This window comes from Anopheles bellator, chromosome 2 (assembly GCF_943735745.2).
Source record: "Anopheles bellator chromosome 2, idAnoBellAS_SP24_06.2, whole genome shotgun sequence".
Lineage (NCBI taxonomy): Eukaryota > Metazoa > Arthropoda > Insecta > Diptera > Culicidae > Anopheles > Anopheles bellator.
The window spans coordinates 17,241,079-17,266,777 of NC_071286.1; the positions used below are offsets into that span (position 1 = coordinate 17,241,079).

Consider the following 25,699-nt stretch of genomic DNA (forward strand, 5'->3'; position numbering starts at 1 on the left):
ACGAGTAAATATTTGAAGAAGAACCAATAAAACCCCATAAAACCCGACGATCGAAAACTGTGTGCCCAAACGCGTTCACATATCCATTTCGGTTACATCCCTTTTGTTTGGCCAACACAACAGCGATGGAGGCACGCAGAACATGGTTCCAATAATCGATTTAGATCAAAAACGAGAAAAAATGATGTAGGTACCACGGTGAGATCAAGTGGCACACATAGTTACTTGCACTGGAACCGGGCGGCTAGCCTTGGCATTGCGACAATGGTCGACACGAGCGAGCCGCTGGAAAACAAGCCAACAGTGTATGCGAGCATGCTGCACGGAAAGTAACGTTTACCGCCGCAGGTTTTTATGCAAACCACCCGTACGGGCGAATACGGATTGGGCTTGGAGTGGTGCAACTTCTAGTTTGAGGCTTGAATATATGAAGCGATTATCGCCAACTGCGGGGCGCGGATAATGCGCTCAGAACACTGCTCGGCTGTTAGAAGTCATAGCGCCCCTGGGCGATTCCGCTGAAAGTATGATACCTTATCAATGATAAGAGATTGCAAAACGTACTTACGGTCGTGGTGCCCTCTCATGCAAACAGAGGTCTTCGCTGCGTTTTCGCTAGACGTAATGCCTGCCTTTGCCAAATTTCGCCAATGCCCGCACTCTGCACGGGATTATCGGAATTTATTCTTCGCACCAATCACACACAAACACACCGACTGACGGGCACACACATGCACAATGTTGACTGGAAATTGGAAATTGGGGAATTTAAAATTTTCTATATGACTCTAATTGACTCAGCGACAGAACAAAAGTGGATTGTGCCAAAAAATATCGTTATGCACGGCTTGCCTGGTTGTTGCCAAATCTGTTCCTGTCCCTGCACTAGAGCACACACTCATACAGATCCGGTCTCGGTGGCTGCTGCATCGGACCACTGCAGAGGCAGATTTTCCCTGCGAACCGGGGTCCTTTTCTCTCGCTCGGAAGGTGGCGAGTGCTCAGATTTAGCACCGCGATAGGAGCAAACGAAAGCTGACCGAAAGCGCTGGTTACTTGCACTTCTTGTGTCTATGTATGCGTGCGATGATGCTCCTTGCAGGTATTTTTTTTACCAAGTAAAGTCTGTGCTTACTTTGCTGCGATTCTGGGAATGTTTTCACCATCGTCGTATGGCTTTGGTTTTAAGACCGGACGGCACAGGAAACGGAAAATGTTCCTGATTAGATCCGCACGGGAGTTTCACATTAGCCTCTGGGGGGACAGGTGTTGAGCACAAACGCACTGCGGCAATGACCGCGCGGCAAGGATAACGAGTCATTTCCCCTTGTTTGTTCTTTTCTGTGCCTGCCGCGTAGAGAGGCACTCTCCCAGTAACGGATCGACGGCGACGTTTGGCCCTGGAATCACTTTCGCAACAACAACAAAATTAGGAATAATATGTCGGGACACGAAGATCGTTCACTTCACAAGGACCTTGCACGGAGTGTCCACCCCACTCGACGACAGTTTGGCGGGTTAAGGTTTCGATGGTGACGGAAGGACAAATTTACTCCACTAACAACCCACCGGAGCTATACGGAATCCGAGGGCCTGGCACAACCCAGCGGAAGTCGGGCCGCGATGGAGACTTTTGCCGCGACTGAGCCACCACACGGCCGAGCGGCAGACTGTATTTTCAAACTGTGACTGACAGAAATACCGTGCTTACCTTGCTTCTGGAGTTTTGCTCCGCGTTCGCTCTCGCATCCACCATCGAAGCCGGCGATTGGTTTTCTCTCTCTAAAGCGTCTAAAGTGTAAACAAGAAAAGCGAGAGTGCAAGAGTGCGAGACAATGAGTGTAATTTATTTGTTGTTACTGTAAAATGTATCTTTATAATGCTGAATTTATAATATCTAAGATTTACCAGCTGTAGAAGAAAGCGTTTTCTGTATCCATTCTCGAATCAGAAATGGGAGAGTACAGAAACAAAACGTCAGAAAGAGAGAGAGAGAGCGAGAGAGTACATTTAAAGAGCCAACTGAGAGATCACAGCTGTGCGTAAAAATCAAGGGTTGATCACAACCGTACTTGTTTAGAAAGTTCGGACGATTGTTGTATTTTTACTTAAACAATATTCTAATTGTTGTTAGTTGACGTAAGTACGTTTGTGGGAAGCTCGAAGCTTGATCTGCGGTGTACATTATTTCATTAACTTTAGAGTATGGTTCATATGTAACTGGCGTAAACTAGATCTCGTGATTTGAAATGTTTGCAGCGGCTCGTTCTTACAGCGGTCGTTCATACAGCGGCACGCCCATATGGCGTGCTTCGCATGTTGACAGCCCGGTTCAGTTGCTTTGGGGAGCCAGGAGGGCCCGATGGACAGAAACATTGGTCCTGTGCGTGTGAAACTGTTTTTCTTTGCCAAGTCGCGCGAGCTTGCCGGCACGTCCCGAGCGGACGACTTCCTTGTGCCACGGGCCGAAATTAGGTGCTCCGATCTGCTCGACCTCATTTGTAATCAGTTCAACCTATCCATCATCCGCAACAATGTAATACTGGCGCTCAACGAACAGTATTGTGACGATCCGAGTGAAACTATTCGCATACGCAACGGTGACGAGCTGGCCGTGATTCCTCCGATTTCAGGCGGATAATCGAAACGACGGGAACCATGAATTATCTCAAATTAACGTTCGACCAGCTAGAGGTTGGCCAGCTCAGTGATTTGGTGGCGCACGAAAGCTGCGGAGCCGTGTCGCTATTCGTGGGCACAACGAGAGATAACTTTGAGGGCAAAACCGTGGTGCTGCTACAGTACGAGGCCTACGAGGCGATGGCTCTTAAAACGATGAATCACTTGTGCGAGGAGGTGCGCCTCCGGTGGCCGGATGTGCAAAACATTGGCATCCACCATCGCTTGGGAACGGTTCCAGTGAAGGAAGCTTCGGTGGTCATTGCGATCAGTTCGCCACATCGAAAATCCAGCCTTGATGCAGTACATTATGCCATCGACGAGCTGAAGAAATCGGTGCCCGTGTGGAAAAAGGAACAGTACCGCGACGGAGAGGGCAGCTCCGAGTGGAAGGAAAACAGCGAGTGCACATGGTCTAAAAAGTACAAGGACAACCATATACTGTGACGAAAACAACGTTCCACACGCAACACTTGCTGATGATCGCGCCGATCATGTGCAATCAGCCCATCGCCGGAAAGGGATAAAACATTGTTATTTTACATCTCTCTTCCGTAGCATAGCTGCGATGAGAGCAATCGTTAGCTTCAATATGCACAGTAGTTTTAGATCACAGTAGAGTGTATTAGGCAAACAGAACAAAAACAGCCGATTCATTGTGCCGACATCAACTTCAATCAGTGTCACTAGATAAAAACGGGTTGTCTGTAGGTGATAGGGTTCTATGGAGCAAAACAGGTTTTTCGAACGCATCACGCTTTGTGGTGAAGAAGCATCGGTAGCAATAAAACCTTTTAAAGACGGTACCAGTGCAATGAGTTGTAAAACTGGAATGTGATGACAATTTTAATAAAAAACTGTTATTGAATGCAAAACATGTTCTTTCGATCGACTCAAGCTGCATTAAGGGAAGAAAGAAACTGAAGCGCAGTGCAAACAAGCCAGTATATTCACGAATATTCATGATTATAAAATATAACAAAATGTTACAACATGTTTTCAAAATCCTGTTACCAATCAATTGCGCCGACCTGTGATGTGAGCAGTCGGTACAAACGAATGTAGCGAACCCGAAAAACGGAGAGCAGATAGATATTTTTAGAACATAGAGATACAAAATGGAGCTCTCATCGCTGTCTTACATTGTATATCACGAAAAATATTTAGCAGAGGTATATCGTAACATTTTAAAAACAAACGGCTCGTAACATTTGTAATAACATTATACAAGCGGCATAATTATTTTCTACACATTACAATGTGTAGGTATCCTTTTTTCTTTAGACATTAATAAAATTGATGTAAAATTTAGAACTTGTTTGTTTTGTGAAAAAATGAGTGGAACATTAAAACAATGCAAGAGTGAGACAGCAACTAGGTTCGCCACGTACAGCATTTTGTTGTTTAATTAAATTGTTACCAATAAAAAAAGCTGTTCTAAAATTTAGTTACTATTTTAAACAATAATATATCCATGTACTAAAGTACTGCAGCTGGCCGTTGGTGAAGGAACAAATCATAGTAAACATTGTAAAATCTACAATGGTTAGTCTGAAGAAAAGTATCGTTCGGGAAGGACGCTGAAGCATTTTCTCGCCAACAGCCACATAGTAAAGACACCGTAGAGCTACAGCAAAGCGCGCAGAAACAGTATCGCTTGTCGTCGCCAGTCGTCAGTTTCCGTTCGCGTGCGTTAGTTCTGTTTTCTATTTTTGTCTGGCTACGTGCGGGAGAGAAAGTGTTTTTCGTTTGGCGTGTTAATCGTCGACAATGTCGATCGGTGTGAATATACGCGTGACGGCCCACACTTCCATCGGTGGGCGCAAATATCAAGAGGATTTCTTTTCCGTCGCCTACCAGCAGACCCAGAACGACCAAAACCTGGAGTATGCGTTCTTCGGTATCTACGACGGACACGGCGGCGCGGAAGCGTCCCTCTATGCGAAGGAGCACCTGATGAACACCATCGTCAATCAGAAACTTTTCTGGTCCGAGAACGATGCGGATGTGCTGAAATCGATTCGCGAAGGTTACATCCAGACGCACTATGCCATGTGGCGTGAGCAAGGTAAACAACGTTTCTGCTCTGGCCAATGTCTTATTCGGTCGCGTTTTTTTCACTGGCCATCAGCAGCGCTTCCAGAAGGTAGCGACAAGAAAAAGTAGCCATCCTTTGTTCAAGTGTGCTGTGGCTCTAGGTTATGTTGTACTTGATGGAAGCCATGCTCATCGCACTGTTGCAGTAAATTATGGTGGCAAACGGACTTTTTGCATGTTTTTTCCTGTCCTTTCTTGTTTTGTTGCATTTTCCCACTCATTGGCTCGTTGACGTAAGCCCCGTGAGCGAACGCACACCAACGAAGCGTAGAAGCGAACGGGAACAAGCGTTCGCTAGTGTTAGTGACAGGCCCACTGCGATAGCCAGTGAGAACACGTCGAAACAAAAAAAATGCATGCAGCGACTGTCAATCAATCCTTCAGCTGCTTTTTATTGTTATCTTTCCATATGCATTGCAAACTGATTAATTACTTTTGCATTTTTCCGTCTTCTCTCTCTCTTTCTTTGTCGCTCGTATAAAGCTAAATGGCCAAAAACTTCGTCCGGATTGCCGAGCACGGCGGGGACCACTGCGAGCATAGCATTTATCAGGCGTGGCAAGATATACATCGGTCACGTCGGCGATTCAGGTATCGTGTTGGGTGCCCAGCGGGACAGGGACGGTGCATCCGCATCAGGGGGTGTCCCTCACGAGCAGGATAGTCGTTGGGTGGCTACAGCACTAACGGAGGATCACAAACCGGAAAGCTACGCCGAGAAAATGCGCATCATGAGCTGCGGCGGAAAAGTGGTAGCGAAATCGGGCGTATCGCGTGTGGTGTGGAATCGGCCACGGATCGGACACATGGGTCCCGTGCGGCGAAGTACACCGATCGATGAAATCCCGTTTCTGGCCGTGGCGCGCAGTTTGGGGGATCTGTGGAGTTACAATTCGGCAGTCGACGAATTCGTCGTCAGTCCAGTGCCTGATGTTTCGGTGATTAAAATAGACCCGAAAAAATTCCGGTAAGTTGTAGGACAGCTTTGGGCTCTTTAACCGTTTTAACCCGGTGCCCTCCGTTGCGCAGGTGTCTTATCTTCGGTAGCGATGGACTGTGGAACGTGCTATCGCCAAAGAATGCGGTCGAGTTGGTGCGAAATACGGAGATGGAAAACGTCCGGATTGCGCTGGAAGGCAGAAATGAGTGGAAAAACCCGAGCAAACTGCTTGTGAATGAAGCCCTGCAACGATGGAGCAGAATCAACATGAAAGCGGACAATACGTCCGTCGTGATTATTATGCTCGATCCTCCCGGGCCACCGAAGCGGGATGTGTTGCGATCGGTAAAAAATACTATCCCGTACGTGACCGAATACCATCGCCCACCGGCTGATGCTGACGGTGCAAACGAAGCATCGTCGCATGCCAAAAATAGTAACATCGTCGAACTAGTCGATTGCATTACGCGAGGAGAAGCGATTCCAGTGCAATCGGATCGTCCAAGCGAGCGTTATCACAATCAACACCATCACCAGCACACAACTCTGCACAACTATCATCAGCCAGCTGTTGAACAGTACGTCCCTTCTACCTCGTACCATGATCTTTCTTATACCACGGATAGCTTTGCCGAGTCGTACAACTCGCTGTTGGATCGTAGTTTTGAAAACACGGACCATTCTTACACCACGATGTACGCGCCGACGGAAGCGGCAAAGGTGAACCAAGGATCCTACCATCGTACGGAGGACACGTCGGATCCGAGCTACTCGCTGACAAACCTGCAAACGAAGTCGGAACGATTGCAAGCGGAACTGGACGACACGACGGCAGGCAGCTGCTCGCGTGATGCTTATTATCGTCAGCGGCTTGGTGATGTTTTCTGTGAAGGAAATATTTCCATCATCGAACACTTTCATAACTATCACCATCAGTACGAGGAGACGAGTACAGATTTGGCCATTAGCGATGAAGAACCAATTCAGCATCCAGAAGTTCTTCACGCTCATCATCATCACCCGGATCAACCGTTATATCAGATGGAAACGGCACAGGGTTACGATTCTGAGGAACATGCCCATTATGAAGCTACCCATTCCCAAGAAAAGCACGAGGAGGAACACCATTCAGCTGCTTTTCAGATGGAACGGTACGATTATCGATTAACGCCGACGAATAATAATGGGCTTGTGATGCCCCACTGTCAGCTACCGGCCAGGGGGGAATCAAAGTTGAGCCACGAACCACAGCACGCCTACCCTGCGTATCAAGAACTATCGAACGATGAGAACCAAACGGTGGACACTTTCATGTGGCAACATGAAGAAAACAAAGAAGATTCATCCACTTCCCGTGTGACTTCGCGCGGTGCAGATGGCACGATGCCGAAGCCCCGAATAAAGAAAAAGTCCATCTCCGGCCAGCCAATCGTAACGATCTATGAAACTCGCAGCAGCCAACGGAGGGCACGGAGAAGTAACGCGGTACCCACTAGGAGGAAACCAGGCAAATCCAGAACTCCTAGAAGACGAAAGGTGCATCCCAAGTGCCGCAAAATACACGTCACCACGTCTGCCATTGCGCGATCGACAACGTCCAAGGTCGTTGTTCGCACTTCTTTGATGGAACGGCGGGTTCTGCGTTCGAACGATGGACTTTCGTCGAAGGCGCCAGCTCCACACAGTTCCACCAATGTGGCGCAACATTTGCGATCATCATGCCGATCAACAGCCGTCGGTCAACATCGACAATTAGTAATGCTGACCACCTATAGTGGTGGCGTTAGCTCCAAGTTCGATCGCAAACATCCGACACAAGACGAACGCAATGGGCGGACTGGAGGAGACCAAAGGGGCCCGAAATTGGCTGCTCGAAAGTCTCTTCCCACCGAAGAAGGAAGCTTATCGGAGAGAAAGCGTAAAGCAACTACAGAGTCAACGGAAACGGCGAAAAGGATGCGGCAAAGGATGACACCAACTAACCGGTCGTTTCGCTGCGCTCAGTGAACCGTGGGAAGGATCGATACAAATCAATCGAGCTCTATCGCTCCGGTGCGACCTTCGACGTGTCGTAGAAGAAGGGCTGTGATCAAAACCTGCTTTCTTCATCCTTTCACCACGTTTTACTTTGTTGCACTCACATTCGTCTGCTATCTGAAGCGCGAATCATATTATTGGTACACTTATTGATGTCTGAATCATTGCTCTCGATATCATTTTCAGTACGTGCAATAACGGAAAGTCACGATGACTCCTGCTTAGCTTGTGCTTTCGTTTATCGATTGTATTTGCAAGTTCTACAATTCAAAATACATCTTTCGATTGTTCGCATATAATGTTTGTGATCTTTTTTAGCCTTTATTATTTCAATTTAACGTGTTTCGTGTGTACAACTTTATTTCTTAGCACAATTTTTTAATATCTGTTTTTAAACGTTTGGGGGGAAAATGTGTTTTTGTGAGTTAGCAAATATTTTTCTTTTGTTTTTCATATATGTAATTTATCATTTTATTTGTTCCGCTAGATCGTAAGTGAACAAACAAGAAAAAGCTCGAACGAATGTTAGTTAGATGTTAACTATACAAGTTTGTTTTTTTTTATCATTTGTGCCTTCGGTTTTGGTTCCAAATACAAAATTTCTCATCATGTAAGGAGTCCCTTATTTTCCCACTCTACAACTGATAACGTTCAAATGAATGGTCCGCCCGAACGAGACCTCTGTGTGTTAGCAAATGTTTGATCAAAGCACGGTAGATTCCTTGTTTCGTTTTAGTTCATAAAGTGCCTATTGTGGATCCGAAGGGAACCTAGCAATATCCAAAAGAGAAAAAAAATACACCATTTTGATTTCTTCAGATTCAAGATTTATTTTACGATTCCGTACAGCTTCATGACCGAGGGTACATTTTTCTCTTCTCCCAAAACAACACCATGGCTTGATTCTGTACTAAATACGCGATTAATTACACCAAAAACTAGCAAAAATTTTCACTTCTAGAAGTAGATTTAAGTTGATAGTCGTGCTACGGCTCCGAAACGAACTGTTCTTAGGTGGCGTGAAAGCTTCTTTCGAACTGTGGTCAACATGCTAAACAAAGTTTAAGAGAAAAGTGTTTTTGGTTTCTATTTTTATTGTAGGAAAATAAATATTTTGAACTATACAGTACACACCACGGGAGCGTTTGTGTTTCTTTCTTGAACAACCGTCAAAGTTTTGTTAAACATCCCTAGAATTCATTATAAATACTAACGAGAATCTGCTTTGCGATATGCGAAAACATAAAATTGATCTTGATGCCAATGAGTTAGCAACACTCGGGTATGCGCGTTATGTTTCATTCGGGGCACCGTTTCGGTGCTGAAGGGTCGAGCAGTAGAATACTGAGTAGTGAGGCGGTCAAACACATTCAGATATCGTTGTACTGGCTGATGAACGTATCGTGGATGCGTTGTTTGTTTTCCACCTTCATGTCCGCGATCGCCATTATCACGTCTAGGAGCAGCTCACGGGACAGATCTTGCATTTTGGGTAGCTTGGCCACCTGGCTAAAGTTGTGCACCACCATCTTCAGCGCGTAGTTCTTAATATCCAAGACGTTCATCTTGTCGGACGCTTCCAGTATCTGCAGCACGTTGTCGTACGAAATGTTGTTCTCCAGATTGTGTTTGCAGAACGTTTGCAACCGATTGTTGGCGAACCCGTAGAAGCAGGGCGCCTGGAAGAGGTAAAGAGAGTCCTCGGGCGGCATCTTGGTGTCGCCGTAATAGATGTATCGTAGCAGCGAATCGAACGCTTCCAGCGACGGTGAAATGTCCCCAATCTGTATGTTGACCGTGTTGTCGGCCGGCATAAATGAGCGAAACATGCCTTGGAAGTAGGTGCAGCGCGCCGCCAGGATCGCCTTGTGGGCCGGGATGATCTTTTCCTCCAGCACGAGATTGATGTCGCAAAATTCCTTACCGCCCGACTTCAGAAACACGGCCATGTCGCTTTCCAGCGACGTGCCAATCGTTTTGTCGTACTTCATGTCCGCCGTGTGTTTGCTCGGGCTCAGCCGCTTTCGGATGATCTCCACGATCAGCGGCTTCTCGAGGGCGGCAAATTCACCCGACATGACGATGTTGTAGAAGTGATCCTCCTTCACGATGAACGCCAGACAGTAGTCCTTGATCAGCGTCAGTCCCATCCGATCGGCGTTATACAGCGCATCGAGAACGTTCGATTTCGATATTTTAAACTCCAGATACTGAACGCACAGCTGCTCGAGTCGTGGAATGTTAAACTGAACCGCCAACTGATAGACATCCATCATGATCAGCACAATCTTGTGGCTGAACGGATCTTTGACTGCGATGAAGGCGGAAAACACATTCATGAGGGGCAAACCAAACGATTGAAAACATTCCACTAGCAACACCAAAATACTTACACAGAATCCGGTCGGTGTAGATATAGTTGAGAACAATCTCGAATGCTTCAGGTTGAGCGTCCGGTAGTTGCACTTCCAAAATCGGTTGCTCAGCCAGCGGAACATCGGTTCTTCCGAAAAGTTTCTCAAAGTGTATGTTTCTAGCATCGCGTGCAGAGCTACAACGAGACCGGGACAACACAATGAATGAGATACAGCCCTTGCGAGCCCTGTCTTCTTCCATAAATACCCTTCCCGCTACGTACAGGATTTTGGAGCGTAAGAACTGTGACCTGGCCACGATCATTGCCATGTGGGCCGCAATCTTCACCTCTTCCGTGCCGACAACAAACTGCACGTCACAGAACTGACGGTTTTGAAGAAACTTGCCAAAATCGTCGTGCAGTGTGCACTTGGGATAGCTAGAGAACTGGAACCGATACGTGTCGCCACTGCGCACATTGTTGTCGATCGTACCACCAAAGATGTACATTGCGTCACCAATGACGGCCGCCGCGTGGAACAGCCGACCACTTGGAATCTGCGATTCCGGGGCCGGGGTAACGGTGGACCAAATCTGGCTGTCCAGATCGTAGCAGTGCAGGTCGTTCGGTAACGTCGAATCGGCTGCCCCGCCAAACACATACAGAAAGCGATCGTGGTGCACCATCGTGTGCCCGTACCGGCGGGCTGGCGGTGGTGGGGCTCCGCGCAGTATATGTTCCGTCGAAATACGGCGCCACCTGAAACGTGATCGACATATGTAAAGAATCTCTCGACGCTCTCCCACGGCGCGCTGCCAGATCGCTTACGTTTTGTCCTTAAAATTGAACTGGAACAGTGTGTTCGTAATCTGCAATCCACTCTGGCCAGAGAACACGAACATGCAACCACGGGCCACGGCCACCGGGAAATTGCAGCATGTCGGAGGTCGATCACCCTTCTGCTCCACTTCTTCCCATTGATGTGTTTCACCCTAAAACGTGGTTTAAAGAGATCAGCATTCGAAAGTGACATTTAGCGAGTTTATGTTAAAGAAGAAACTAACCGTCAGCCGTATAGTCCACATGTCGTTGAGTCGTGCGTTGCCGTCGTAACCGGCGTAAATCCACAATTTCCCATCGTGGACGGCTGCACCGTGCGCACTACGGGCTACCGGTGTGCGGCCCGTGAATTTCCACTCGGTCCATTGGCCGTTCTGGAAGTTGTACTCGAACAGATCGTTCTTGTTGGTGAGATTCGAGTTCGAGTGGATGTCGCCGGTGTAGCCTCCGAAAACGAACATCGAGGTACCGGTGACGACGGCAGAATGGTGGTAGCGCGGTGCTGGGGGTGTCCCTGTGGCGAATGCACGGCCCCACGACTTGTCCTTCACCCCGAACCGGATCAGGTCATTCAACATGTTTTTCCCATTGTCTCCGCCGAACACGTAAATCGCCTCCTTGTACGCCACTACGGTATGCTTTGAGCGTCGCGCCCCGACAAATTCGTCGCAATCACTCTCCCGTTTCCACTTGTTCGCTGTGTTGGCGATGGGCACATTGGCCGATATCTGGGTGCTCGAGGTGGTGCTGGTGCTGCTGATCGAGGCAGACGATACGAATCGCCCGGTGGACATGATGATTCAGTGATTGAGCCTTGAATGCACAGTATCCTTGGGCCGAGGGCCAACCGATTTCTCGGACGCTTTGTTCGACGCTCCCCACGCTAATCGGGTTGCAAACGCTGAGGAACCGATCGAACCTAATGGATTTTGTTACATTCCGAAAGTTTGCCGTCCAGGAAGTTTACCTTCATATAAGAACGGGTTTAGTAATATATTCAAGAACTTCGTTTAGTATTTATGCAGAGAATACAAGAACGATCTTGTTTCACCTGACAACTACCTGTCAGATTATTCGGTCGTCCTGTGAAAATACTCCTACCCTTCAATAAAGTATTTAAATATTTCAAAATCCTTAAATTATTTTACTTTGAAACACATAATCGAAACAAAATAATAATAAAATGATCAATAAATAAATCATCAATAAATAAATCATTTTAGCTTTTGGTGTTGTCTTTTCCTTTTTCGGAAACACTGCCAGTTTTGACACTGTTTTGACAACCTTGTTGTTGGTGTGAAAAAATCAACTGAAAAGTTTGCCTCGGATTCGATGCGAAAAATGTACAGTGTGTTTGTTTAGTGAATTGTGTTAAAGAAGGTTTGTTAAACAAAGCTGAACAACGATGATTTCGAATGCTTTGTGCAATTTAGAACAATGTGTAAGTCGCCCACTGTGTACGCTGCGGACACTTTATGCTGCGGGTGACGCCTTCTTCGATTTGTGTGCTTTTTTCTTCCCTTTCTCCAGGTCGACACGGCCGGAACGCAGCTCGACTCGTTGGCGATCAAACTTGTAGATGTGGAGCGCAATTTGGACGAGAATGAGCTGGAATCGCTCGAAAACGAGTCGGTGATGGAGCTGCTGGAGTCGGTGACGGAAGTGAAAAATGAGTATCAAAACCTGCGCAAGGATCTGCAGGAGGTACAACAGCTACAAAAGGAAATGACTTGCTCGCTGCGCTACCAGCTACGCAACATGACCCAGACGTTCCGAGTGTTGAAGAAGAAGATTGAGTCAAACTCTGTCCCGGTCCACCACCTGCCGCCACCCACAGGAGGCGGTTCCTCACGAACCGGAGTTAACAGTGATGCGCACGGATTCACGCCGCTCGTGCTGCCGCAGCCCGATCTCACGACGGCACACGTGCATGGCCCGAAGCGGACCGGTGGTCTACTGAAGAGTGTCAGTAAGAACTGAGTAAACCGTTCACGTGCATCGTTTGGGAAAATTCGAAGCACTATTCTTGCTGGCATTGATCAGCTGACGACAAGCATTGCCTGCAAGGTTCTGCGCTACGGTGCTCGCCATTACGCTCCTATTCGTTGACCTTCCCATCGTTTCGCTTCTGTTTCTTCTGTCGGCCCACTGTCCTCGCTAACCATTATCGATTGCATCAGCGGCACACAAAAACCTGTCATAACGGTGAAGCAAGCGGCTTTCCGCGCCAACAACTTCCATATGGACGCATCTCCCGGTAATCCGTTGTGTAGCGTATGATTTCCTTCCAACAATTGTTCCTGCTGCGCATTCCTGCTTTGGTTTTTCAATGTGAACCGCGTTTATAGTTTTCTCATAAAATCATCACTGATACGAGCATCGGGTGCTTCAATTCGCCTCCATCGCGTTATCGGTGTTCCGCTCCGTTCATCGCCGTCTCATGCGCCACCACAAGCCGAAAGCTACCGGCAGCCGGTCGTTCAGCATTTGCCCTCCAAGGCATCATACATTCTTTTTCCCCGAAAATCTCCCGGTAGCACAATGGACGATAGAGGATAGCAAAATGTCACGACGAGCATGTTCGAAGCCCATCATTGACGACTTTCATTCCCATAGTCTAGAAGAGGAAGCAGTTCCAAGCAGTTGTAGTAGGCCAAGCTAGGGTTGTTTGAACGCGTTAATGTTGTTACAGACCGAACTTACTAAACTACCAGCAAAAGCGAATTGATCGAAAGATAGTGAAAGGTCGAATGTTGGCTGACTTATTGATTTCGTTTGCTGTTTGTTTTGTAAATTTATTGCTTTTTTGTGTGCGGTTTTTTTTTGCGTTTGCTGTAATCGTCGCTTGATCGATTTTTATGCTTCATGCTCCATCGTGTTTATATCTATCACTGTGCAGTCGAGTGTAGTCTATGTTCATGCTTTATGTTGACCCCTACGTATAAGTTAGTATCTTTGATCGCCTTATCGATTTGAATTTCATGTGATGTACATTTTGAATTTTCCACTGCTAGTTCGTATGTAGTTTTTTATGCCGACACTTGCATTCCAAAAGCACGAACGAACCTGTGTGCATGTGTGTTTGATAATGAGTGTATTGTATCTATTTTATCCGCACGATCAAACAAAATCAAACACACGAACACGTGGCGCATGTATTTTTGCCATATCTCATCGTATTCGCGTGATCGAGCACCTTTCGTGCACCAAGTATACACACATTAAGCGTAAAGAAAAACCTACACGCGCCAAAATATATGTCTTAACTATATTCTAAATCACACACATTATGTATTTTTAAATCGTACTAGTAGTAGTTAAAGTGAAATGTAGACAATGAATCGAATTCGCACCCAAGATGGTGCGAATTAGTGGTGACTTTGTTCCATGTTATATGTAAGAGTTGAACCTAGAGAATGGAAAATACTAACATAAGCAGACCTAGCCTTAGCGGAATTGAATGCACTGTATGATGTCCTGTTGCAGTAAAGGTGTTAGTTGATGTTTTTACTCAAGCAACTGAATGGTTCCTTTTCACGCTTTCATAAGTTTGCTTAGTAAATTCATTTCTCCGATTTTTTTTTTCGTGTACTAGCTCGATTGCTACGTCAATGCCGAATTTTCAGCATTGTTGCACCTTTTTCTGTTTCCATCTTGTATCGTGTACTACGAGCATAAGCAGTTTGCCGCATGTTACAATATTATCACGTATGACGACACCTTTCCTCACAACATTACACAACCCGTTGCCATTTGATGTATCTTCGAATTTTTTCGCACGATGAACGGATGCGGTGAGAGAAGTCTGCAAACAGCGCCGGCGATTTTCTCGACAAGATCCGATCCGTGCTGTTTCCAATTCTTGCACAGATTCGATCAGCTTCCGGAGCTCGCTGAGTGAGGAGTGAGGATGTTTTTCGTTTCTTTTTTTTCTATTGTAGGGCAAACGAAAGCCAGCTCAGAACGTACGTATACTTTACAAACTATTAGTACCTGACTTGGTTTGGACCATTAGCGTTTCCGGCTACTGTAGACTGTCGAAGGAAATGTGGTAGCCGATGCAACTTCCTTCAGCCGACCAGTCCCGCGTTTTAGGTGCTTTCCAACCACACTACATCCTGTTTGCAAAATCCTCTTCTAATGGCGGTATGATTCTGAACGGAAGTAAAGGCTACAACGGAATCGGAAGGGAACTATGAATTTCATTCAGGCGATGAATTTCATTCAGGCGATGAATTTCATTCTGGCGATTCAGGCAAGCGAGAGAACAATTACACTTTCTTTTAAGTGAGTAATTGTAGAAATTGTTTCGTGTGTCAAACTCGAAAATAGATCTGGCAATTTCAAAAGAAATCGTGGTTATGCGGAACAACTGGAAGATCTTACCGATTTGTTCGTTAAACTGCAAAATGTTGCCCTCATATTTCAAGCTGAGTTGTTACTCAACTTACAAGACCTGGTTTTTGCAGTGCTGGAACTTTAACATTATGTAGACAGTTTCCTTTGCAATAGACTTCTCTCAATACCAACTGGAAATAAACATGCAAAGGAATGAATCTCATAAAAGAAGGAATTTTTGATGATGAGAAGATAATAAATGTTTCAAACATATAACGTATACATATAATTACTGAGAAAACGACTCCAAAATGAGAGTAATTTAGTATTCGACACGATTTAAAATACGACCATTTGCACCAACTGTCCGAAAACGGTCAGCACAGCCCTACGATTTCGCCCCATTTTCGCCCGGCTGCTGAAACTGACGGAGTTTCGCCCGTCCCTGATGTAGCACGGTTTGCTTCATTCGCAGATCAAGATTCGGCTGCGACAATTGTTCGGTGTTGTATCTCATTTCGCAGAGGCCAGGAAATCGAAAGTTTGGCCCGTTTTCCTCACTTTGGCCTTGTAGTGTAGTGTGGCGAAGCAAAGAAACACAGCCAGCCCGGAGCAAACGAAGAGTGTCGGTCAATAAACGCAGCGCACACACAACGAGTGCAGCACCGACAGCAATGGCGGAGAATAGCGGCGCAGAAGGCGGCGGAAAGAAAATCACCATCACGGTGAAAACACAGAAAGATAAGAAGACAGTCGAAATCGACGAGGATGCCGAAATCAAAGATGTAAGTGGCTTCGCGATGATGCAAGCGAGCAGCGATGCAGAAACGATAAGGATGTGCGTGATTTTCCCTACGCGAATCCGTAAATGCGTTGCGCGACGGGATGAACGTTCTAGAAATTTCCGCTTCTCCGCACCGTGTTCTGCTGTTCTGGGGCGAGTGCGTTGGATGTTGGATCTAGTAAACTATGAATTTGGAATTTGGAATGCTCCGCTGCAAAGTGGAGAAGTCCCCCACGGAAATATTGACCAATTGACAGTGACTAGTGAAAAATCGAAAACATGACACATGCTTGCGTGTGTGTGCGTGCGCACACACACACTGTCACTGGCGGGTGGCGAGGATCGACGGAATGGCGTTAATGAGGCGGCGCATATGGGAATGTTTATTATGCCTTTGATGGGAGGGATGCGTGTGTTTGGCGATGTTTCACCACATCCGGCCAACGCAGGGAAACTGTTCCATATGCTGTTCTTACGCCCTCCATTTGCCGCAGCGGTTCGTCAATAATAATGGTTCGTTCTTTCTATTTTCGGTGGCCGCGTTACACAGCTTAAGGCGATCGTTGCGGAACAGTTCGAGACGAACCCGGAACTGGTTTGTTTGATTTTTGCCGGCAAAATCATGAAGGACGGCGACACGCTGAAGACACACAACATCAAGGACGGCCGGTCGGTGCATCTGGTGATAAAGCAGGCACCACGCCCGGATCCCGAGGGTCCACGGCGCCCTCCGGCCGACGTGAGCCAGACTCCGTTTGGGCTGAACCAGCTGGGTGGCCTTTCCGGGATCGGTGTGCTCGGGGGCACCCAGAGCAACTTTATGGACCTGCAGTCCCGCATGCAGAATGAGCTGCTCAACAACCCGGACCTCATGCGCACCGTCTTGGACAACCCACTCGTGCAGTCGATGATGAACAATCCGGACACGATGCGTCAGATACTGACCTCGAATCCGCAGATGCAGGAGCTGATGCAGCGCAATCCGGAGATTTCGCACATGCTCAACAACCCGGAGCTGTTGCGTCAGACCATGGAGCTGGCCCGCAATCCGTCGATGCTGCAGGAGCTGATGCGCTCGCATGATCGTGCCATTTCAAACCTCGAGAGCGTCCCCGGAGGCTACAGTGCTCTGCAGCGCATTTACCGGGACATCCAGGAGCCGATGATGAACGCCACGTTGCGCAATCCGTACTCGGGGGCGTCGGACTCCGGCGTAGGTGGTGGGGTCGGTGTTGGCGCCGGCGCCGCGAATCCGCAGCAGGGCACCGAGAACCGCAGCCCACTGCCCAACCCGTGGGGCGGTGGCAGTGGATCGACCGGAGGCGCCACCGGTGGTAGTGGAACCGGTGCCTCGGGCGCCGCAGGAACGACGGATGCGGCCGGCACACCGCTCGGTTTGCTGAACACACCGACCATGCAAAGTTTGCTGCAGCAAATGAGCGAAAATCCTTCGATGATGTCGAACATGCTAAACTCGACAACCACTCGCAACATGATGGAAGCGATGGCGGCCGATCCGGCCATGGCCACGAACCTGATCAGTCAGAATCCGCTACTGGCGAACAACCCGGCGCTCCAGGAGCAGATGCGTGCGATGATGCCGCAGATGTTGCGCCAAATGCAAAACCCGGAGGTGCAGCAGATGGTGGCCAACCCACAGGCCCTGAACGCAATCCTTCAGATCCAGCAGGGCATGGAGCAGCTGCGCTCCGTGGCTCCGGGCCTGATGAGTACGATGGGTATTCCACCGATGCCGGGGGCGCCCACCACCGCTGCCGCCGGTACGACTACCACTACCAACACGACGACGGCGCCCAGCAATATCAACACGAGTGGTGGCGTGGGCGGCGCCGCCAGTGGACAGGGCAACGAGGCCCTATTCTCGGAGTTTATGGCACGCATGATCAACGGTATGGGGGCCGGCAATGATCCCAACATTCCACCGGAGGAACGCTACCGGTCGCAGCTGGAACAGCTCGCCTCGATGGGGTTCGTTAACCGGGAGGCCAACCTGCAGGCCCTAATCGCCTCCTTCGGTGACATCAATGCGGCGGTCGAGCGATTGCTGGCCCTCGGGCAGCTGTCGCTGAGCTAACAACGTGCGCCCCGCTACTACTGAGAGGCGAGAGGGTATCGAGACGGGCATCGCCGCTCGTCTCCGGCGTCCCCGCAGTTCCTGGTCTCTTCTTTCCGGTCCGGAGTGGTTGTTTGGTCCGAAATTATTTCTTCATTACCGGTCCCCGAACCCCGAGGGGTGTGAAATTGTTAGTGCGCGAAAGGAGGAACAGGAACCGGAGATTGGCGAGCAGATGATGGTGCTTGGCCGAACCCGATAGCAGCAATGGTTTGCTTTGCCGCGAGGGCATAGCGAGAACTTTGACACGAACCCGATTCAGATGAATGGATAATTAATCTTTAAGGCATAAACTGTAGGGCCGGCACGCGGTGGTGATGCAACATGTGAGCATTTTTTTTTCTTATCACCAGGGGCAGAATTTTACGGTGCATGTGAAGCAACACGAGAATCCTTCTGCTTTCGTTTGTCCCCTCCGTGCGCGGGTGTGTCTTGTGTTTTAAGCGTTCCGGTGTCTCCAGCAAAGTGGTACAAAATGGGCTGGCTACGGAGCGGGCGAGCAATGCGAGTTCGGTGGCAATCGAGGGAATTGTAGTCAGAGGTGAGGAACGGCCGAATGTGTAGAGTAAAGGGATGGCGATTAGGGGGGAAGTAGAAGCAGAAACTATTTACTAGGTGAATAGGTAAGCATAAGACGGGAACCTTTTGTGGAAAATACCCAACGGTAGCGACGAAACATATTTCTTGACCTCTCTTGAACGTGTACCACAGAGTCAGCAACACACACTCCCGGCTTCAACACAGTAGTGTCAGATCCAAACAATAGAAGAACAGTAGCAAGCATTACAATCCCGATCAGAAGCCCTTCACAGCAACTTATACTCAAACAAACTGGAATGAGGTCCTGCAACAGGACATTTCTACCATCTGGACGTTTATATGCGTAGCGCTAGTGTATCTGATTCGGTTCTCTAGAAACTTCAATCACGACGTACCCAAAGGAATCCCTTTCCTTTCGATCGTCCGCCACTACCAGGACGTCAGCAACAGCTATACACAGATAAACATATATAATAGCATATTCAATAAAATGTTAAACCAACTGGAACCCACGGTGCTTATCATTTCTTTCCCCGTCTCAACAAGGCTTCGACAGATTCCGCAGTTCATGATCAAACTCGGATCTCGGTTCAAACGGGCCAATTTGTCGCTCTGAACCAACAAAAGACGAATTCGCCGTCTCAATTGCATACAACAACGTTGTAAGCAATGTGAACCTATCCCGCTCTAGCGAACGCACCGACGTGTGTGGACGTGTCGTTAACATGGTGTTGGTGCAAACCAGGCAGGTTCAGGTTTGTCATAATAAGAAATCTTCAGTTATCTCGCTCTAGCGTCGGATGTCCCTTTCCCGTTCGTAAGTCATACGGAAAAAGAAAAATAGGCGAAAGTCGCATGTAGAAAACCAGAGACCAAGAACGCGGCGAAAAAACCCGAAGTGCGAAACGTGAAAGTGTGTGTAAACCGAAGAAAACCGAAGTGAAAGGAGAAAAACCAGGGACCGGGAACGCGGGAACGCCGGAACCAGTAATTTGTTTTCATCATCAGAAAGTGCAGAGCCTAAAAAATAAAAAACTAAAATTCGAACAAGAAGGAATATTTGAAACTTCTCGTATGTACAATAAACAACAATAATAACGTTCAAGCTGACATGGTGCTAACATTGCAACCTCTGCTGCGCCAACAGCGTTAAAATAAATTCGAATATTTGAAACTTCCGTATCTCGCTACAATAAACAATAATATCGTTCAAGCTGAAAATTAGAGTGGTGCTTTAGTTAAGCATTTCCAACTTTTTCTCGTCGAATTTCACGCGTACGGTAAATTTTCACTGTTCACTGTTTTGTCGAACATCCGAACAGGAAGGAGCAATGATCAATAAGCAATAGGAGCTATTCGATGTGAAAACTGCTCGTAGCTCAATCTTTTCAGGCTCGCTACAACGGTGTTGGTTGTGTTTCTTATTCGGTCTCTTGTGTTTCCGTTGTGTTTCGTTCGGTGTCTTATTTTGGTAATATTTTTGAGGACATCAGTGTGAAAGATAGATAATTTCTTTTTCGAAGAACACTTTTTCGGTTAAGGTATTCGGACGTGTTTTCCTTCCGGTTCGGCTTATCTGTTTTATCTAATATAACTAAAACCCTCGCTTGTTAAAGTTGGTTTATGACCACCTTTTCCCCATCGTCTCGCGTTTGATGCTGTGGTTAAACGGTTTTGTGTGCTACCAGATCGGCGGTCGAAATGGGTCGAAACGTTTAGCGGGAACGGATGTGGATGTGGACCTTCCGTCGCCCAGTAGGCCAAGTCGCGGTCAGTGAATGGTGATGGTTTGCTGTATTTATCGTCTCCGAGGTCGTAGTGCGTTACGTTTTTGGGCCAACAACTGTTGGGAAGAAAATGGACGTTGCTCGGAAGCGTCTGTCGTCATCTCGATGTTCCCACCGTTCCCGAAACCCTCAACCCTCACGCAGGTGCGCGTTCTACCTGGATCTAGGGGTGCCGTGTGTGTGTTTGTGTGTGACCTTCAGAAAAGGGTCGCGTTGAGGGAAAAAGTGTGACTGAAAATGTGACTGAAAGTGTGTGACTATTTTAATAAATCCATCAAAGTTTATCCAAAGAGAGTTCACAGCCATTTTGAAGCTACAATTCGAATGTGCTTAACGCGGTGACAATCGTGGTTTCCGTCACCATTGACAACGGAAGCCTTGCGACGCATTCACAACAAATCCAAGCGGCCTATGTTTGGGTCGGCGTTTCGCACCGACTCCCGCGGCAAAGATCCCAATAATGTTAACGATCCTAAACGCCCTGTGCTTTCGAAAGCCAAAGCCCGTTAAACCCGCGGTACCGAAACGACCGTTAAGTGGCTCTCGTTCCGTCGAAAAGGGCGCGTATTTTGCATGTGCGCCGAGGCCGGGCGGGCAGGTCGAACGCCGACATCGCGCGGTAATCCGTGAAACCGGTTTCAAGGAGAACCGGCCACGAAATATTTGTGGCCGCTGTGTTTGTTTTTTCCCTCTTTCGGTTGCCGGTTTCTTTTCCGTTTTCGTTTGTTTTCTACATTTTTCGAATGCCGAGTCGATTGAACGAGTTGAAACTTTGCTATTGAATAATTGCTGGCGAAAAATGGCTAATGAAATCGAACGATTAATCAATGTATGATTCAGCGAAACCGAATCGCTCCGCTGCCGAAAAGGTGCCAACGTTTGCCGGTTTAATGTTTGTTGCTGTGGGTTGCAATCTGATCGTTTCAGAACCGTCGGGGCATCGATCGGAAGATAGTTTGAAGTCTTAATTATGGTCATCATGCCAGGTTGGTTGTGCCAGTTAAGGTACATGCTCGTTTCAAGAATCGGCGCAATGAAAACAACAATCGAGCCTACGAGGTTTTTATAGGCTTGAAGTGCATAATGTTGTCACCATTCCGTAAAGCATTCTCAATGTCGCGCTAATAAGTACCGTGGCCAGATCGCCAACGGTGGCAGCTCAACCGTGGCTGGCAAATTGTTTGAATTATTATGGTTCCTGTAATTACATACGTATGCGGAACCGACGCTCTTCAAGCTTGGCCTCCACGACCGGCTGCGATTTACATAATCGGCGTGTAGTCGTTTTGCCTTCAGCTGGCACCGCATATTGATGTCATTCGATCGGTCGGATCAACGATCGGTTCGGTCCCAGCGAGCCAGGTGAACCTCTTGGAGCATAATTTTTCAATACTTTCCAATTACCACCATCTTCCGTGTGTACCGTTCTAATATTGTTTCTTTTTCCTCGGCAGTCGACCGGGAATCCAGTCCCGCGCCACGGGTGGGATTGGAATAAAAACTAAAACTGGAGCCCAATCGCTCCGGCGACAGGTGGAAAATAGAACGGCCGGGAAAATGGTCGAAGACACGGAAAGCGGCAAATCCCAGCAAGGGGGAAGAGAGAGAAAGAGAGCGATCTGTACGGTGCAAACCGGACCCGGACTAGGTGTTGTTCAATTATGCGGCCATCCGACGATGGACGATGGTTGCCGCGCCCGTAATGATGGCAGAATGTAGATTGGCGGGGTCGTAGAAATAATTATGCACCGCAGCGCCGTAGATTACAGTCTCTGCTGCTGGGCTGCAGGGCTACAGGGTCCCGGCTCTACGAACACTATTTTCCTCTGCTGCTCCGCTGCTTCGATCTTTCGATCAGGTGCAAAGACCCGGCTTTGGTCGGGCTGAGAAGCTTTCCGGTTTCCGGTCTGCGGCCCCGGCATGGCGGCACTTTCCGCGATCGCAGTCCACAGTCCACCGTCGTTTGCATAGATTGGATGGGCAGAGTTAGGTTGAAAAAGTGTGTCATAGAACCTTCTTATAACCTCACGATGGCTGCCCTGATGCTGCCTCGGCCTGACTCGCTCATTATCTCGCCGGTCGTCTTCAGGGTTATTGAAAGAGTTACAAATTAAAACTCGGTCCTCGGGCCTTGAACGTTGATTAGCAGAAAAATGCGACCACTTCCGGGGGGACCCATTACTAGCGCGGGCACACCGCCGAAATGAGACGAAAACCCCGTTAAAGTGACCCATCATGTTGGCGTACCACCCAAGAGCGCCACCCTTGAGCGAATTGGGTGAGAATCGGCGGCTGCCGATTTTTGAGATGGCGACGCGGCGACTTTAAACAAACACCACCCGGGACATCTGCCGAAAAGCATCAATTATTAATGTGTTTGGATTACGAAACGCTGCCTCAGTTCGGTGTGGTCTGATGGCCCATAACTTCGGCCCGGGCTGGGAATGGCTGGGGGTTTTTGCTTTCCGGTTTGTCTTCCGATGGCCCCACACACTTCGGCCCATCGACACCATCAGTCGGCTACCTTTTTCCACTCGAGCTCGTTCTCAGCCGAGTTCCACTCCCGGGACGGGTCGCATTCTGTTGTTTAACTTTGACCACCAGTTGCGCCACCACCTGCCACCGGCCGAGTGATTATCTTAAATCTTGAGCGATTGAGCCCGAGGTCCGAGAACCCAGGTCCAGGTCCACGGACCAAACGGGCAGACCGGGCCCGTGAAGGCCAATTGCGTTTGCATCGGAATAATGAATTGGTTCGCAAGATTAAAGCATAATCAAACTCCCATGCTGGCGAGACTTTATTGTCTCGCGATGCTCTTTTTAGCTTCTCGCGCTTCTGCCTTTGGCGCCCATTTAGAGCCCCAGCGGGTAATGGAAGAGTCGGAAGGCCGCCTTCGAAGCAATAAACGTTTCGTCGACGACGAAAAAATTATGCCATCTCGGGGCAGGCGGGCAGCAGCAGCGGCAGATTGCATAAGTCCGCGACGATGACTTTCGACAGACGACTCATTATGTCCACCGGCGCGGCGATTGGCGATAGAGACGACGAGAAAATGATTTACCTTGGGAAAAAGCTAGGCGAACCTTTCCATTACTAGCATTCGCAGTCGGGTCGGTGTAAGCCCTGGGCCAGCTTCGTTTACAAAACTTCTAACTGTACGCCCGTGTTTTGCATCGCATAAATTAAACCGACCGCCAAGTGCCGTTAGAAGCTTCCCCCGGGACCGAACAGGACCGGAAATTATGCAACTAACTTCCTACGTAAACGTCGTAAACGCGAATGGCGCAACGCCATTTCTGGCGGCCCGAGACGATGATCTGCCGGCCGGCTCTGACCGGCACGCAACATAAAAGTGCTTCCCGAAAACATCCCAAAAACCATGCCCCGGTCTATGTGTGGTGGGTAAACAAACAAATAAACCGATCAAAAGCTAGCGATGCATTCCGTGAACCTCCAGCGACCCCGACTCGGTTTACACGGCATTCCGATCGCGTTGGGGTTGGTTCATTGGCCCGATGGGTGGCGGGCACTTGGTGGAGTGCGTGCCCCCCCTTCGTGAAGGTGTTCAGCGCGAGAGCCTCCGGTTTGGACCGTGTTGGCCGTTTTTGCCCACACGGGCCCACCACGGGTTACTAATGAAGCCATACAGCGGCGCTCGGAGCCAGGACTAGCGTGTCACAATTTTGTTGCGGTCGGAGTGGCCGATTTTATACTCCGTGCTATGCTCCCTGCGATGATGATGATGATGGATGCCGGCTGCGGCGGCAAGACCTTGTGTCAAGTGTGTCCTGTTCGCGGTGAGGCCACACGCACACCAAAGCAGGTGGTGCCGTGCAGCAGGTGAGAGCGATTCCGTGGCCCGGCCCGAAAAACGGTTTCGATTCGAAAACGGAACTCGTTGGTGGCGGCGGGACCTTCAAGGCGATCGATAGGCGAACGCAAATTGGCTTAGCCTTAGTTAAGCCTTTGCCCTTGTCTCACCGGCAAACTGTTGGCTCGGTAGTTGAGGTTTGTTTTTTGCAGCATAATTTCCATTTTATGCTTGAAATTATGCTACCCCACGGCATGGGTGGGGGGTCGACCGCCAAAGGTCGGACAGAAACACGAGCGTTGTTTTCGCTTTTCGTACGAGACCTTCTTGCCGTCTTCTTCCTCTTCAGATTCTCTCTCTCTCTCGCTCACGCGCTGGATCGCGATCACTCCGCGTGCCGATCGTCGCCTGCCGCGGGGTCTCTGGCGTGGCGTGTTTGACACATATTACCGGTTGCGTCCTTATGGTGTGAGTGGGGAGCCCGTGCGATCAGAATGGGGCCTACTGGAGCCGCGCGCGAGAAGATGCTGCTCTCTGCGGCGCGAGATCGAAGGTATATTCGATCGCCGGAACACGCACACCGTGAGCTTGTGTGAGTGCTCTGGTCCCACACCAACGGGCCAACGGTGACCAAAGTGGCGGTTCTCTCGAAGCCACCTCTCGATCGTCGACGATCCGTCTCTTTCTTTCCCATTCCCTTGTCCCCCACAACCAACCGGCTGGGGACCGGCTTCCCGTGCCACCACCTCCCGTAACGGTGCCGGGTGCTCCCAGAAGCCCAGATTCCTGTTTTTCCACCGCGCCAAGCGGCCAAGCTCTTTTCGAGCTTCTCGCTTCGGTTCTCATTCTCATTGCTCCCTTCGACCACCACCACCACACATTCTTTCGTGGCCGACGCAACCCGTGCGGTGAGGTGGCGAGGCTCCGACAAATCTCAAGTCTCCAGCCCAAGAAAAAAGCCAGAATGAGCCCCAAACCTGCGTCGCAGCATCATTCAGGGGGGAAAAAGTGGAGCCCCCCCAAAGTGTGCTGCTGCTGCAAAGACTTATCGGAGAGTTTGAAGAGTGCTTGCCGAAGACGACGCTTGAAGGGCCTTCTCGTTGGACGGGGGCTGCCTGCAAAAAGTGAACGAGCGTGCGCTGGGAGCGCTGGGAACCGGCCGCGATCTCGCCATTCAATTCGAAGTGTCGCGCACTTACGAGAGAGAGAGAGAGAGAGAGATGGCGGTCGGAGTGAGAGCGAGCGACGACCGCCACGGTCTACAGGCAGACTCCCCGGATCGCCGGACATAGTGATCTGGAGGCCGAGTGCAGACGACTGTGAGATGCTCTGGTGACGTGGGCAGACCGCGCGAT

The 25,699-nt window shown here is 48.9% G+C and overlaps 6 protein-coding genes across 7 annotated transcripts; 5 read left to right on the top strand and 1 right to left on the bottom strand.

The window, feature by feature from the left end:
* The first annotated feature begins 2,338 nt into the window (after positions 1-2,338).
* LOC131209822 (molybdopterin synthase sulfur carrier subunit) lies at positions 2,339-2,641 on the top strand. The gene has a single exon (XM_058202965.1). The coding sequence runs from the start codon at positions 2,363-2,365 to the stop codon at positions 2,639-2,641; it is 279 nt and encodes a 92-aa protein (XP_058058948.1). The 5' UTR covers positions 2,339-2,362.
* A 17-nt stretch (positions 2,642-2,658) lies between these two features.
* LOC131209820 (molybdopterin synthase catalytic subunit) lies at positions 2,659-3,533 on the top strand. The gene has a single exon (XM_058202964.1). It carries the CDS (start codon positions 2,659-2,661, stop codon positions 3,124-3,126), a length of 468 nt encoding a protein of 155 aa, XP_058058947.1. The 3' UTR covers positions 3,127-3,533.
* Positions 3,534-4,449: 916 nt separating this feature from the next.
* Positions 4,450-8,883, top strand: LOC131212203 (uncharacterized). The gene is made up of 3 exons (XM_058205977.1): positions 4,450-4,747; positions 5,260-5,743; positions 5,806-8,883. The coding sequence occupies exons 1-3, from the start codon at positions 4,450-4,452 to the stop codon at positions 7,721-7,723; spliced, it is 2,700 nt and encodes an 899-aa protein (XP_058061960.1). The 3' UTR covers positions 7,724-8,883.
* On the bottom strand, positions 8,676-11,828 carry LOC131212204 (leucine-zipper-like transcriptional regulator 1 homolog). Its single transcript, XM_058205978.1, has 5 exons — positions 11,174-11,828; positions 10,938-11,101; positions 10,392-10,868; positions 10,147-10,304; positions 8,676-10,064 (listed from the first exon to the last, which is right to left on the bottom strand). Exons 1-5 carry the CDS (start codon positions 11,741-11,743, stop codon positions 9,124-9,126), a joined length of 2,310 nt encoding a protein of 769 aa, XP_058061961.1. The 5' UTR covers positions 11,744-11,828; the 3' UTR covers positions 8,676-9,123.
* A 421-nt stretch (positions 11,829-12,249) lies between these two features.
* Positions 12,250-15,554, top strand: LOC131208777 (uncharacterized). Of its 2 annotated transcripts, XM_058201663.1 has the most exons (3): positions 12,250-12,390; positions 12,480-12,914; positions 14,891-15,542. In XM_058201663.1, exons 1-3 carry the CDS (start codon positions 12,355-12,357, stop codon positions 15,002-15,004), a joined length of 585 nt encoding a protein of 194 aa, XP_058057646.1. In that variant the 5' UTR covers positions 12,250-12,354; the 3' UTR covers positions 15,005-15,542. The 2 variants fall into 2 exon arrangements, with proteins under 2 accessions (XP_058057646.1, XP_058057647.1); XM_058201664.1 differs by having other exon boundaries at positions 12,480-15,554.
* A 226-nt stretch (positions 15,555-15,780) lies between these two features.
* Positions 15,781-19,238, top strand: LOC131207300 (ubiquilin-1). The gene is made up of 2 exons (XM_058199912.1): positions 15,781-16,072; positions 16,622-19,238. Exons 1-2 carry the CDS (start codon positions 15,962-15,964, stop codon positions 18,164-18,166), a joined length of 1,656 nt encoding a protein of 551 aa, XP_058055895.1. The 5' UTR covers positions 15,781-15,961; the 3' UTR covers positions 18,167-19,238.
* The last annotated feature ends 6,461 nt before the right edge of the window (positions 19,239-25,699 follow it).